This window comes from Sciurus vulgaris (genome assembly GCF_902686455.1).
Source record: "Sciurus vulgaris genome assembly, chromosome: 7".
NCBI classification, from domain to species: Eukaryota; Metazoa; Chordata; class Mammalia; order Rodentia; family Sciuridae; genus Sciurus; species Sciurus vulgaris.
This window is the reverse complement of record NC_136467.1, coordinates 19,636,793-19,651,009: the sequence shown is the minus strand read 5'-3', so window position 1 is coordinate 19,651,009 and position 14,217 is coordinate 19,636,793. Positions and strand designations below refer to the sequence as shown.

At 41.1% G+C, this 14,217-nt stretch overlaps 1 protein-coding gene across 6 annotated transcripts in view; it reads left to right on the top strand.

Moving 5' to 3' along the window:
- Positions 1-10,340, top strand: part of GRM1 (glutamate metabotropic receptor 1) — a 394,312-nt gene extending 383,972 nt beyond the window's left edge. For 3 of the 6 annotated variants that reach the window (XM_079146824.1, XM_079146825.1, XM_079146823.1), the window contains one exon: positions 6,662-10,340. In XM_079146824.1, coding sequence (XP_079002950.1) covers positions 6,662-7,592 — 931 coding nt within the window. In that variant the 3' untranslated portion in view covers positions 7,593-10,340. The remainder of the gene's footprint in view (positions 1-6,661) is intronic. The other 3 variants (XM_079146826.1, XM_079146827.1, XM_079146828.1) reach the window with 3 other exon arrangements.
- Positions 10,341-14,217: the final 3,877 nt, after the last annotated feature.

Below are 14,217 nucleotides of genomic sequence, written 5' to 3'. Positions count from 1 at the left end.
TCTCCCACACCCTAGGGAGCACAAAACAAAAGTTTTGTCAGTCCTACAAAAAAAAAAAAAGAAAAAATGAGATTTAAAAAAAAAATAGTCATTTTCCCAACATTCTGAGTGATTTTTATCAGATTTTCCCATCTGATAAAAACAGTGCATGTCTGGTCCAATTTTTGACCTTTAGATCTTGACAGTGTCTCTTTAAGTTAACAAAAAACATAGACCATGTTCAATTCATTGTGCATGGAGTCTGTGGTCATTTTCAGCTGTTCCTTTACAGCCCTTCAAACTCCTGGGAGAGTCAAAGGTACACATTCCTGCAGCAGGAGGGGGCCCATTGATGAGGTCTCTGTGGCCTGAATAGCTCTTCAGTGCAAAGAGCCCAATTTGTTCCAATGTTTCCACTAAACTAGCCGCAGAGGCTGGTGAATGGGGCCATGGTGTCTCTTCTGTTCACACAGTTGAGTGCACTGGGGAGTCCATGGCCTGCCTTTTGGTTGTTGCCTTTAAAAGCCTAAATACAGAGTGTGGTCTCTACCAAATCATCCTGATTCTTAGAGGGACAAATACGGTAGTCACACCAGTGTGTTTCAAGTGGTGAATGGAGGACTCTGCACATCTAGGCCAAAGCTGCTCTAGCATAGCTGGGTGCATTCACTGTGACTCTCCCAAGTCCAAAGGCATTGAGTGATTCTGGTATCAGGGTGAGTCTGACCAAGGACACAGCAAGGAGATCCTAATTGTGACAGCTGCTGGCTGCCTGTCAAAAAGGATTGATGGGGATGGGTAGATGTGCTTGTCCTGTCATGACAGCAGGGCCAGAGAAAGAGAGGAGAATCAACTGACATTTCAAGATTCAAAGGTGAGTGTCTAAATGCAAAACAAAAGTCAGACGTGGTCCATGCTTGGTGGGCACCCCAAAACAATACGACTGTCAGCAAAACCAACAGGTTGTCTTCAAGAACTTTCAGAATGGGGTTTATTCAACTTCCCTCCTTGAGACTATAAAAGATCAGGAAGAGAGATCAGTGGCTTTAAAACTGTGCACCATAGACTACGAATGGATATATTTAGCTTTGGTGGTTCCTGCGAAATTAAAAAATTAGTTCTTTCTGTGACCTTCAGTTGCCACTGATTTGTGAATAGCAGGGCAAAGGGACTGGTGGAAATAAACTGGATCAGGATCATTATGGTCTGTCTAGATCTACCCTGGCCCTGAGGAATAATCCCAGCAGAACAATGCAACTGCCCTATATTTCCAGGGCAAATTGTGAGGCCTTCATGTGGAGCTGAAGTACATCAAGTGACTTGCAATTAAAATGATAGATTTGGTAGCAGGGGGCATAGAAGAAATGATATTGTTTGACCTGAAATTTCTTCAAAGGGAACATGATCCAGGCCCATCTACATTTTGTGAAGGAATAATTTCGTCTGGTCTACCTCTGCTAAAAGGATATCCAAGAGATTATCTTAAATAAACTGCAGAATTTCTTTTATCAGCCAATAAATCATGATTAGATGGAACTAAGACCTTTTAAAATTTACTGGGAAAAATTTCATAGCCATCAGAATCCTATCCTTTAGTTTGAAACTGATTTGAATCTTTTCTCAGGAAAGTAGATCCTCTACCCAGAAGACAATTGGGTTCACCATCTTCAATGAGATAATTTAGTTTGTATGTCTTTTTCTTTATTGGTTCATCAAAGAAAGTACAAGGCCTAATAAAGGCAAAGTGGTTCTCTTTGGGTTGTCTTTTGGCCTGTATCACATTGCTTGAGGATATAGGATGGAGCTACTCTGAAGATTCTAAAGGAAGGACTGTATATTTAGACTATATAATACTGTGAATTTCAGCAAGCCAATGGTTCTGTGAATAGCTGCTGATGAGGTAGACTCAGTGGGGGATTCACAATGCAATGTAAGATTTAATATCAACAGAAACTACCAAGACCTCATATAATTAGAAAACATTTCTCTTCAAAAGCACATTAGAGATCCTCTACCTTACAACTATTGGTGAGTCAAAAGGCAAGAAATTTTAATTATGTTCAGCTAGGCCTTGAAGAATGTATACTAAATATGCAGATTTTTCTGGAAAGCTTTCAAGAAGTAGAACTAAAGTCAGTTGAAGTCCTTTGTATGGCAGACTCCCTTGCGGTTGACTGAGAAAACAGAAGTCTGCCTCAAACGGTTTCAAATAGTCCCTAGGCTGAGTCTACAAGAGCCACCTCCCAAACCGGTACCAACTGTTTGATGCTCCTGAACACAAGAGTGTTAGGACAGCTGGCTCTTCCACACTTTTCTCAGCAGAGGTAGCACCACACCATTCACTTCTAGAGAAAGCAAAAGTTAACCTCCTCTGGTTGCAAGGAGTTGGTCTCCCTTCCTATGGGAAGGTCTTGTTTTTGTCCATGGGCTTTCTGGTACTGTCCTTACATCTGTTGTGAAGCTATTAAGCCTAGAGGCAGAGACTTGAGTTGGACATAAGGGAGACAGGTGTTGTGTAAGCTCCCCTTCAGGCAGCTTCTGCAGGATGCTTCCCTCCTGATCTGAAACACCCACCCACTGTTATTCCCATTTTAGACCTCTCTGAAGCAGAAAGCAGTGTACTCTGCAGATGTAACTAGTACTTACTGAAACAAATAAAACAGACAGGATCACTCTGAATGCCAAAGATATACTAATCTGTTTACACCACCCACTCCCAACTCTTCTCTAAAGTGCTGTAAATATTGGGTTTTGTGTTGGGGGGATTTTGATACTTATCTAATGAAAGAAAAATCAAAGCAAAATCCTGTTCCTGTTTGTAGCTGGAACTAGAGCCCAGGCCTGCCTAGCTCAGATGTGATAACCACACATCATCCCATACAACCCTGCTTCCTCTCGGTCTACCAATTCCACTAATTCTATTATCTGTAAACATATTTAGCTACCTAAGGTATTTATCCCCAAAGTACTACATTTGATCTTAAAATAGGAGATTGTTGTAGGCCTGAGGTGTCTTTTGAAGTTAAAGCAAGAAGATAGTGTTTTATGACAATAATGTGGTGCTTACTAAACCAGATTGCTTTTCTTAAGATTAAGAAACTAAGTAAAATTAAACAATACAAGGAAGAAGCTAGTGGCCAAAGGAGAAGATATTACAATTCCCTGGAATGAAATAGAAGTCTTGTTTCAGAGTATTCTTGCATTTTAAAAATGCATTTATTGCCTTATGGTGTCACATATTTCATACATTTTTCTCTTCTTAACATCACAGCAATAGGTTCCCAACCTTTCCAAGTAGGATACTTTCTCTTCACATCAACATAGCTATGAAACCTTTACCTCAATGATAGTAGGTACCTTTATCAGTGGTCATTTGGATATAGAACACAACAAAGCTTCCCAGAGTTTATTTACATTTTATGGTTACAGCTTCCACATCATTTAGAAATAGCAGTACATTATTTATGAAGACACACTATGTATTCTTTCTAAAAACAATGCTTAATGCATTTGTGAAGTCATAGACCATTGAGTTTGTTTGTGGACCACAGGCGAGGAATGAGTAATCCGGAAGGACCAGAGTTTATATACTCTGCACTCCAATTTCTGAGATGATGCATTTCCTCTACTAACTCTGGTTTTTAGGAAGCAATTTATTCTGTCCTTGAGAAAAATAAGGTTACTCTAATTTTTGTAATCTGATAAACGCCCTGGGGCATGAGATCTGTTTCCTAATTAAACAGGACTTTACAGCAAAACTAGAGCAAGACTCTGAGGAGAAGGAAAACTGCTAATTTTGACAACCATGGTGAAAATTTCCCTTCACAAGAATAAAAATTGGGTTCGATTAAAGCAGAATTAAATTATGGTTTTATCTGCTGCAAAATCATTAGTAATACTTTTAACATATGGATGTGTGTGATTTAAAAAGAGGGCCGCATGGAACCCCTGGACAATGTGGAAAACAGCCTACGTGAGTGACTGGTTAAAGTAAGTGGAGCCACCTCAGTTTCCCAGGAATAGTAGGAGACCCTTTTTGCTAGTATGTGAGGAGGGTGGAGCAATGTTTCATTGGGTCCTAAGCTCAAGGGTTGAACTAGGTGCAGACCAGCTCTCTTTTTTCTTTCTTCTTCTTCTTTTTTTTTTTTTAAACACACACATACCCACGATTAAGTGAAGACACAAATAGCATTTTAGTTTAATGGTTTTGTTAAAATGAGTAGTGAAGGGCAGATATTTGGGAAAGAAAAATTTTTTGCATTGTAATAAAAAGCCATGCAAATCACTAGAGTAGAAGGATTAATAAGGCATAATTAAGGAAGATAAGGTGCAGATAGCAGGCTTTATGTGTTCTGGAGGAGCTATATCAGATACACAAGGAGAAAAACAGTGTGTACAGAGTGTTGGATGCAGACATTGAGAGAGATGGAACGGGTTGGCAAGTTCATCTAGTTCTACACTCAGAAGAACTGTGTTTTCTGGTTTGGCTTGGGCTGGGTGGCGACTGTGTCCTTGCAGTGGACGTCGCCCTCCTGTACTTGAGCTTGCTCAATTCAGAAGCAGGTCAGCTCTATATTCTAACAATATAGAGGAAAAGTTCATGAATTTAGCATTTACAAACACAAATTCTCAGATAATAAATCAAGCACATATTAGAGAGAGAGATTCGGTTTTTTTGTTGTTGTTGTTGTTGTTCTTGGTACCAGGGATTGAACCTAAGTGTGCTTAACTACTGAGCCACATCCCCAGCCCTTTTCTGTATTTTATTTAGAGACAGGATTTTGCTTAATTGCTTAAGATCTTGCTAAATTGCTGAGGCTGGCTTTGAATTCTCAATCCTCTTGCCTTAGCCTCCCAAGATGCTGGGATTATAGGTGTGCACCACCACGCCTAGCCTTTGCTTTGATATAATAGTTTAGAGATAAAACTTTTCTTAGACAATTAAAAATAATGCACGGATTATCAGATATATGGGGGAACTACCTTTCCCCCGAGTTTATGAAGTCCAAATTTTTAGTCAAAATTTTTATTTTAGAGTCTTTTGTATCCAGAACTTTCTATCCTCAATATTAGATTTTGTACAATCATCTGTATTTATTTGGCTCACTTCATCTCTCAGGATTATAAAATATAAAATGTTACCATCAACATAAATATGACAGTCACACAGGACTTTTGAATGCAGTCTACTTTTGTATTACCAAAATTACTAAATAAATCATTATGGTAATCATTTATAATTTCAAGCAAAAAACTATGTTATGGAATCCTCTATTTCACACCCTCACCAAAAGGGGAAAAAAATGTTCATATTCCTATTTCTTTCAATGTCACAAATGCTACTTATTGTGCCACTTTCTCTGTTGCTTTAATGGGCACAGAGAAGAAGCAAACTCTTAAAAACAGAAGACAAAATGACTTGCTTCTTTTAAGTATTAACACTGTTGTTATTAATAGGATGCCAAGGTAAGGTACTACCATCTGCTAAAAGTTATACATAAAATAAACGGAGTCCAAAAGCAAGATCATACTGCACTATACAGAATGGAATTTGTGGTGTATGCATACAGCAAGCTTATTTTTTTCTTCTTCTTCAGAAAGCTTTTATACTTGGTTGGTTTCATGAGGGTTCCATGAAGATGAACTTGATATTTACTAGAAACAGGGAGGAAAGATCCAGGCAGGGGACTTTGTTTCAGTGACTGCCACTTTGTCTGAATCCTAACTTTGTCTCATTTGCAGCAAACTATGGTGGATGGCTAAAGCAAAATGTGAGCACTAGTATTTCGCTGGGCTTCCTTGTTCTCTTTTCAAACACAACTAGTTGAAAATTCCAGCATGAAAATCCCTAACTAGCTGCTGTGATTCAGGATCTTTATGTGAATTGTGATCCATTGTATTTGTCAGGGATAATGTTTTGAAATAAAAAAGAAAATGGAAAGGTATGAAACACGTCAGTCAATCACGGATGTGAGTTTTTCTGTTGTCTACTTTTTCCTCTTTCACACAGGTACCATGTGTATGGTTACGTCCCTCTGGTAATGGGAAATACCTTCATATCAGAATGGGTGACTGAGAGGTTCTAGTTCATAATCCCACAGACAATGGGAATAGATTCATATGTGAGTCTCAATTTGCCCCACAAACTGTAGTCATCACATTCTGTCACTCATGTGTAACTAAGATTTAAATTATTTTTTCCTCCATCAGTTTGGGACTCTTTGAAAGGTTTGCATTGAATAATATTTTATTATTGCCCCTCTCTCTCTCTCTCTCTCTCTCTCTCTCTCTCTCTCTCTCTCTCTCTCTCTGTGTGTGTGTGTGTGTGTGTGTGTGTGTGTACGAGAGAGAGAGAGAGAGAGACCTTGTGAAATCTTAGACCTAAATCAAGTCCAAATAGCTGTTTCCTCAACAGTCTGACTTAGCATCCTAGCAACTTTGCTCAGGGTCAGAATTTCCTTCCTTGGCGTGGTGTGCATGCCCTGGTTGCAGCTCAGAGGCCTGCATAACTGCAGTTCGGGGTATTGGATTTAGACTAAGGGGAGGCTGAGGTGTGGAGGAAGGACCTACAGGGGCGGGTGCAATTTAATCACATTGAGCTGGGTATGCGTAGGATTTATATGTATTTTATCCTCCGTGCATAATCCATCTGCAAATAAATCCATCTCTATTTTATTCATAGTTCTAATGGCAAGTCTGTGTCATGGTCTGAACCAGGTGGAAGACAGGTGCCCAAGGGACAGCACATGTGGCACCGCCTCTCTGTGCACGTGAAGACCAATGAGACGGCCTGCAACCAAACGGCCGTCATCAAGCCCCTCACTAAAAGTTACCAAGGCTCTGGCAAGAGCCTGACCTTTTCAGATACCAGCACCAAGTCCCTGTACAACGTGGAGGAGGAGGAGGATGCCCAGCCAGTTCGCTTCAGCCCTCCCAGCAGCCCTTCCATGGTGGTGCACCGACGCGTGCCACCCGCGGTGACCACACCGCCCCACTTGACAGCGGAGGAGACCCCTCTGTTCCTGGCCGACCCGGCCGTCACCAAGGGCTTGCCCCCTCCCCTCCAGCAGCAGCAGCAGCAGCAGCAGCCACCGCAGCAGCCACCCCCACAGCAGAAACCCCTGATGGACCAGCTACAGGGAGTGGTTAACAGCTTTGGCACCGGGATCCCCGACTTCCACGCCGTGCTGGCAGGCCCGGGGGCGCCGGGGAACGGGCTGCGGTCCCTGTACCCGCCACCGCCACCCCCGCAGCACCTGCAGATGCTGCCGCTGCAGCTGAGCACGTTCGGGGAGGAGCCCATCTCCCCGCCGGCAGAGGACGAGGACGACAGTGAGAGGTTCAAGCTCCTCCAGGAGTACGTGTACGAGCGCGAAGGGACTACGGAGGAAGACGAACTGGACGAGGACGAGGAGGACCTGCAGGCGGCCAGCAAGCTGACCCCCGAGGATTCTCCTGCCCTGACGCCGCCGTCGCCTTTCCGAGACTCGGTGGCCTCGGGCAGCTCAGTGCCCAGCTCCCCCGTGTCTGAGTCGGTGCTCTGCACCCCTCCCAACGTGTCCTACGCCTCTGTCATCCTGAGGGACTACAAGCAAAGCTCTTCCACCCTGTAGGGAGGAGGCGTCGGAGCGGAGAAGCAGGACAAGCCAGAGAGCTCCCACCCGTCCCGAGACGTGCACAAAGCCAGGAGGAGAAGCGTGGGAGGGGAGGGCCCAGGCGGGAGGCGAGGAGAACGCGGCTGCTGCTGCCTTAACGGAGGAAAGAGGGGGAGAGCAAGCAAACAGTGAGCCAGGCCGGGACCGGATTCTTGAATTATTCAAAGCCTTCTCTAGGAAGAAAGGGAATTCTGACAAAGCACAATTCCATATGGTATGTAACTTTTATTGCAAAAAATAAAAAATAAAAATAAAAAATAAAATCAACAAAAATAATGTCTTTTGCACAATCGTGCATACATATATATGCCCACACGCACTTGGCCAAGCCTGGAAAGGAACTGCCCCTGTGGACGTGCCAGTTGAACCATTAGTTCATCTTATGGCATTTATAGTGAGCAGGTGGAGCCAGACAGAGCAGGCAGGTGAAAGGGAGGGGCAGGGACATGGGGACACCCAGGGACCAGGTGATGGGACAGCAGCTCATTTCTTGGAAGGCCTTGTCCCTGCCGGACTGTCAGACTCCTGATCTTCAGAAGACTCAGGAACTGACCCTCACAGGGGCCTCTCTTCACCCACTGCTGCCATCCAGAGCCAGCCTCACTGTGGCACTTGGAGAAAGGTGCATGAACACCCTGAGGCTCTGTGATTTTTCCTCTACTTAGGAAAACAGGAACAAGAACAAAATCATCACCAAAAAGTGCTTCCTTGGGAGTGCTATGGGAGGAAAGAAGGAGAAGCAAGACAATACCTAAGTATTTGGGCAAAATCAGTGGGCACAACCAGCCTCCCATTCAAAACTTGCTTATTGGAGGTTTCAGAAAAAGGTGAAAACAATAGATTGCTGTAACTTTTGTGGATTCACTTGTGCTTGTGCCAAGTGGGCTCTCCATTGCCCTTCAGTTAAAGAGAACAAACCTTGTGGCAGAAGTGTTACCTTCCATTTACTGTAGCAAATAAAACTAACCAGTTGGACTTCTAAGGTTCATATATGTACAATGTGGTGCCAATGTTTCTCCTATGTACTACTGAAACAAGTCCATTATGGAACCTGGTGGTGTACTCATAGCAACTATTACTCACCTAAATGACAAGTAAATCTTTCCTGTTGTCATTGGAGTTCCTGTAACTAGCCAGTGAATGTATACCTGTGTCCTCATATACGTGTAACTATAAACTCTGTGCAATGTAATGTCAATCTAACTGCATCTAGAAGATTGTCTTTTGGATATAGCTATAGATATTTGTATGTTCTATTAATGTTTTATATATCATTGTCACCAATATCTGCAGAAGCTCTATGAAGGTTTGAGTCCTGTGGTTCAGTATGTGTCATATACAGCTCAGATGGTAATTCCTCTTCTGAGAGGGAACTTATTTTTCAGACATTTTATGATGTGGGAATGTTATTAATAAAGTAGTTTGAAAATCTCTTATATCAAAAGGTCACAAAAGTTATGGGTGACAATAAAAGGTACATTTTTATAAACTCGCACACATAATTATTAAAATGAAAGATTGAAAAGACAGTATTTAGATTATTCCAGATTATTTTAGATTTTTTAAAATGATTTTCCACAGCTACTTGAGCTTTTTGTTCTTCTAGAACACAATAGTAGCCACATCCAGACATAATTTAGCAAATATTTATTCATCAGTCACATTTTGCCTTCTTTTTATTTTCATGTCTTTTTATTCTTGCCTTTTTTTGCTGTCATAACCTTTGTTTATAATTCTCTCATTTGCTGCTGTGTTAATACCCATGTACATGTATCCTGTTATTCCATCTTTACCCGCCTTTTAATCCCCAATAAAAGAATTTCTCTTGCAGTTCTGATTTCTTCTATTATTTGTGGAATGAATTCTGTCCCTTTAAATATCTTTGTTTATACCTTATGTTCAGTCATATTTTAATATGCTTCCTTCATGTCGAAGCTGCTGATTTCTCATCTTAGAATCTTTAAATATCAACTGCATCATTTGTTCAAAATTTAACATCAGTTCCAATGTTGGAGGCTTGTATTCCTTAGGTTTTTACCATATTCTATCATCATGCTTAGTCAGTTCCATATCGAGAATGAACTGCCTTTCCTTTTAAAATTTATTTGAAAACACCTTTACTGAAAAGACCTCATGACCAAAAATGTGAATTTCAATTCCATGTTTTCATTGCAATGAAGCAGAATGAGGAAAACGGACAACTCCGGTGCTTAAAAGATGGATTTCTACTAATTGGCAAACTAGCAAGAAATATATGCTATCTCTTATTAGTGAGCATCTTTTAATGCTAATGCCACTAACATATACCCTTAATATTGCAGAATTGTGCATTCAGATTTTTAAACATCAGGATAGATAAGGTAAACAACTTTCATTCAAATAATGTAAGATGTTGGTTTGCTCTGAGGTTTTGGTTTAAGACATTTGGTGAACACATTCAACACTGATTCCAGTGTTACTCTGAATGCCTACTATCATCATGATTTCAAGTTTTCCTGAATAAATAGAGTATTAGCTCTTCTGTCATAATTGTTCACAACTGGAGATGTGCACATGCATACCCTGTACCAGAAGGTCAGAGACTCTTCACCTTACCGTACGTACTTATACAGATTGTTCTGCTTCTTGTAAAAGTGTTTTCCTTTGGCTTATTACTGCCTTTTGTCAAATAACCTTGATAATGCTGTACAATAAATATTTTCTATTTATTCAGTGTGTATATTCTTTCTCTAAACTTTGAAAGCATTATAATAATAGAAGTAGATCAGCATAAGAAATAAGTCCAATGATTTGTTCAGAATATACCTTCTAGGTGAAAGTTGGAGAGAACCACATGGAATCTACAGAACAGGTAAGTAAGAAAATAGAGTATAATTTGATTATGAGGAAGGGGTACTTCAAGCTATTATCAGTTTTAAGTGCAATCCAAAATTGAAAATTCTAGCACCCATGGAAGAAATTGTCAAACAAGTTTTTGGAAACCCTCCCACTCACCCCAAGTTCAATTCCCCTAAATTTTAATGGAGATGTCACTGGTCCCCCAAATAAGGAGGACATTGACATTTTGTGCTGTGAGATTCCTGCAAGGGAGGATACTTCCCAGGTGTCAGTCAAAGAAACATAGGTAGCAAAAAGCTCACACTTATGAGATCAAGGAGCTTTTGGCTATTAGGGTAGAACTCCATACAGAGAGGCTCAAGTTGAAGACATTACCAGATGAAGGAGAGACTGGGACTCCAGGGATTTCTTCTGTGTAGTGGGAAAATAGAATAAAAAATCATGGGAACTTTAGATTACATAGAGGGAGGAGGGGAGTATGAAAAATGGTGGAATGAGACAGACACCATTACCCTATGCACATGTATGATTACACAAATGGTATGACTCTACATCACACCCACCATAGAAATGAAAAGTTGTACCCTATTTGTGTACAATGAATCAAAATGCAGTTTGTAAAAATAAAAAAAAAATAAAAAAAAAAGAAATCATGAAATGGAAGCTTGGGGGGGTCTCAGTAAGAAAAGTCATAAAAGAGAGAATGGAAAACAGAAAACCAGGAAGAAAAAACAGATGCAGAAAAGTGGTAGAAAGCAAAGGGGGAAATATGTCGTCCAAAGATACACACATACATGGTAGGTGACAAAGGCCAGGAGAAAGCACAAACATGTCACTTGGAAAGAAGAAATTTGGAGAAGTTGGGATTGGGGTCCAGATACAAAATGATGGATGAGTAACTTCCCACAGAGAGAACACCCTGGCAGGGAATCAAACAGAAGGGAAACAACATTTTGATGAACGTGCTCTGTGCTAGACACTGTGTTAGGATCTTTTCATTTATTTTCATTTAATCTTCCCAGAACTGCAGCCACATTGAAGATTTAGAAAACTGAAATACCTGCCCAAAGCTCTGCATTAGTAAGGGGCCCAGCAGGGTTTTCATCCCATCCTCTGCTAGTATAGAGCCTGAAAATTTATGTTCCTCTTCAGGACTCAGGGAAGAATGGAAGGAAGAGCTGGCTCTATTTTGCTTGGGATCAATTTTTCGTTCTAATTTCCGGGCTCTGAGGGCAAAGCAGATATTCGGCAAAGGTTTGTTAGGAAAGTAATAACAGTAAATAAGTGTTATAGCTCTACAGTTTTCCCACCTCAGTTCCCGGAAGATTTTTTTTTACAAGATTCTTATGGGTCCAGAGCTTTATATTTCCACCTACTGATCCTAACCCTGACAACTGGAACACCATAGGCTTTAATCAGGAATAAACAAACTCTCCTCTTGGCATCAGAAAGAGCTGTCCTATTGAGCAACAGGTCTCCTTTCCTGCAGAAGAGAGGCAATACTTGGGGTCCACTAAGCTCATCCAGAGGCCTGGACAGTGCTAGATGTGGGAGAAGGCGCCCTCTGCAGGAGAACTACTAGTAAAACAAACTGCTGCTGTGGTGGGCACTGGCTGGAGGGCCACATCAATCACTCTCAGGGAAAGAAGCAGGAGGAGTGGGGTGTCCCTTCCTTACAGAGAAGCATGTCTTCAGACAAAGTGAAAGGCAAAAGCAGTGATGATGGGCTGAAGGAACACGAGAGAGGGGATGAGCTTAGAGAGTTGAGCTAATAACACTACGTAAACCAGAAACCACTTAATTTTCTCAGGATGTAATTTGGGAATGGAAGGTTTATTGCAACAAATAGAGAATGTTGTTTAACTACGATACCAAAAATGGAAAAGAAAAATAATAACAGAATCTTAGAGTTGGAAGTAAACTTAGAAGTGATTTAACATAAGCTCTTACCCTGTTTAGGATCCCTTCTGCTCACTCTGCTTCCCAGAAGGCAAGAAGTCACAGCTGACTGGGGTGGCACTGAGGTACAGTGCCTACTGCCTGCACTTGCTGTGCCAAGGGAGAGGGCTGGGTGCTGGGAGGGCAAGTTCAAAACGTTTTGGTAATCCATGAGGCTTGCCCGAGATCAGAACTTAGGCACAAAACCAGAATGAGGTCAGAAGAACCAGGAAGGCTCAAAACAAGAACTAGCAAGGCAGGTGACAAGGTGGTAGTCAGATAAAATCCCAGAGGCAAAATGCTGGTGATCAAAATGAGCTTTCAGTGGGAGCACAGAGGATTACACGTGTGACTTGGGTTTATTATAAAGAGTCTATAGATTTAGGTGATTTTTGTTCTTTTCCTAAGTATTTCTAGGGACCAGGGCCTTGTATTTCATCAGGGAAGTCTCAAAGTGTTAGAAAATTCTCCATTTCCCTGAGCTGCAATTTGTCTTCTTCTAACTGTTCCCCAGAGCTCTGCCCTCTGGGAAAAGTGCACAGATTTAGTCCACTGTGCGCGTGACTTCCTCCCAGCTACTTGAGGACAGTGATTCTGTCACTCCTTTGTGATTGACTCTCCCAGCAAATAGCTCCACTTCCTTCATTGTTATTTTTATATTGTGTTCCCAACCCCTAATTAGGCCATGGTCATATTCCAATTTTTGAATGTTCTTTTTGAAAAGGTTGTATCCAGATCTAAACATAATACCACACACATACTTTGAGTCTCTGGGAATTCTAGGGGACAGTGGAGGACATGCCTCACAACTGTCCCCACTCCTTGTGGGGCAAGGAAATTGGTAACATTTATGCATCAACTTGTTAGTTATGGTTAGGGTCATGGAGAAGGAGGTAGATATTCATTTCCAGCTTACTCTCAGGATGTCCCACATGCAGGCTCCTAGGCTCCTGTCTCCAGAGAAAAGACTTGTGCAAAAGTTACAGGTATTGGCAGATGGAAACCTTAATGCTGAATCGTGCAAGAAAGGTGACTAGCAAGGAAATAAGGGTAGAATAACAACATCTGCTGCAGGTGTGCTTTTGGAGAGAGAGGGAGAGGGAGAGATGATATGTATTCACAGATACAAATACCAATATGTGTACAGATGTGAAAACAAAGAGCTGTAGAACACAAGGCAAAGGTACGTTGAAGCACTTTCATAAGAACAGACACTTCAAAGAATTAGAGTCACTATACTATAGAGATACCTGCATCCCCATGTTTACCATGTTGTAATTTACAGCAACCAAGTTATGGAAACAGTTATGGATAGATAAGGCAAATGTGATATATATATACATAATGGAGTATTATTCAGCTATTAAGAAGAAAGAAATCATATCACTTGCAGAAAACAGATGGCCGTGGAGATCATCATGGAGAGTATATGCAGAATCTAGAAGAAAAAAAAAAAAAAAAAAAAAAACAAGGACATAAAAGCAGAAGGCAGACCATTAGAGAAGAGGAATGGGATCCAGGGAGGGGAGGGAAGACAAGGGAGTAATGGGGGCTGGAAATGATCACAGTATGTTATATGCATATGCACATATGTCACAATGAAACCCATTATCCTGTGCAATTAGTATGCACTAACGATGACAATAAAGAAGAATAGACACCTCTAGAATTACACAATCAGGCTTTTTTTTTCAAACCAAGAGGAACATCACAAGAGAAAATCAAAGTGAAACTTTGTTTTAAATGAGCATGTCGTTGGCCTCCACATTATTTTTTTGCAATAATGTCTTAAATTTTGTCATTGCTT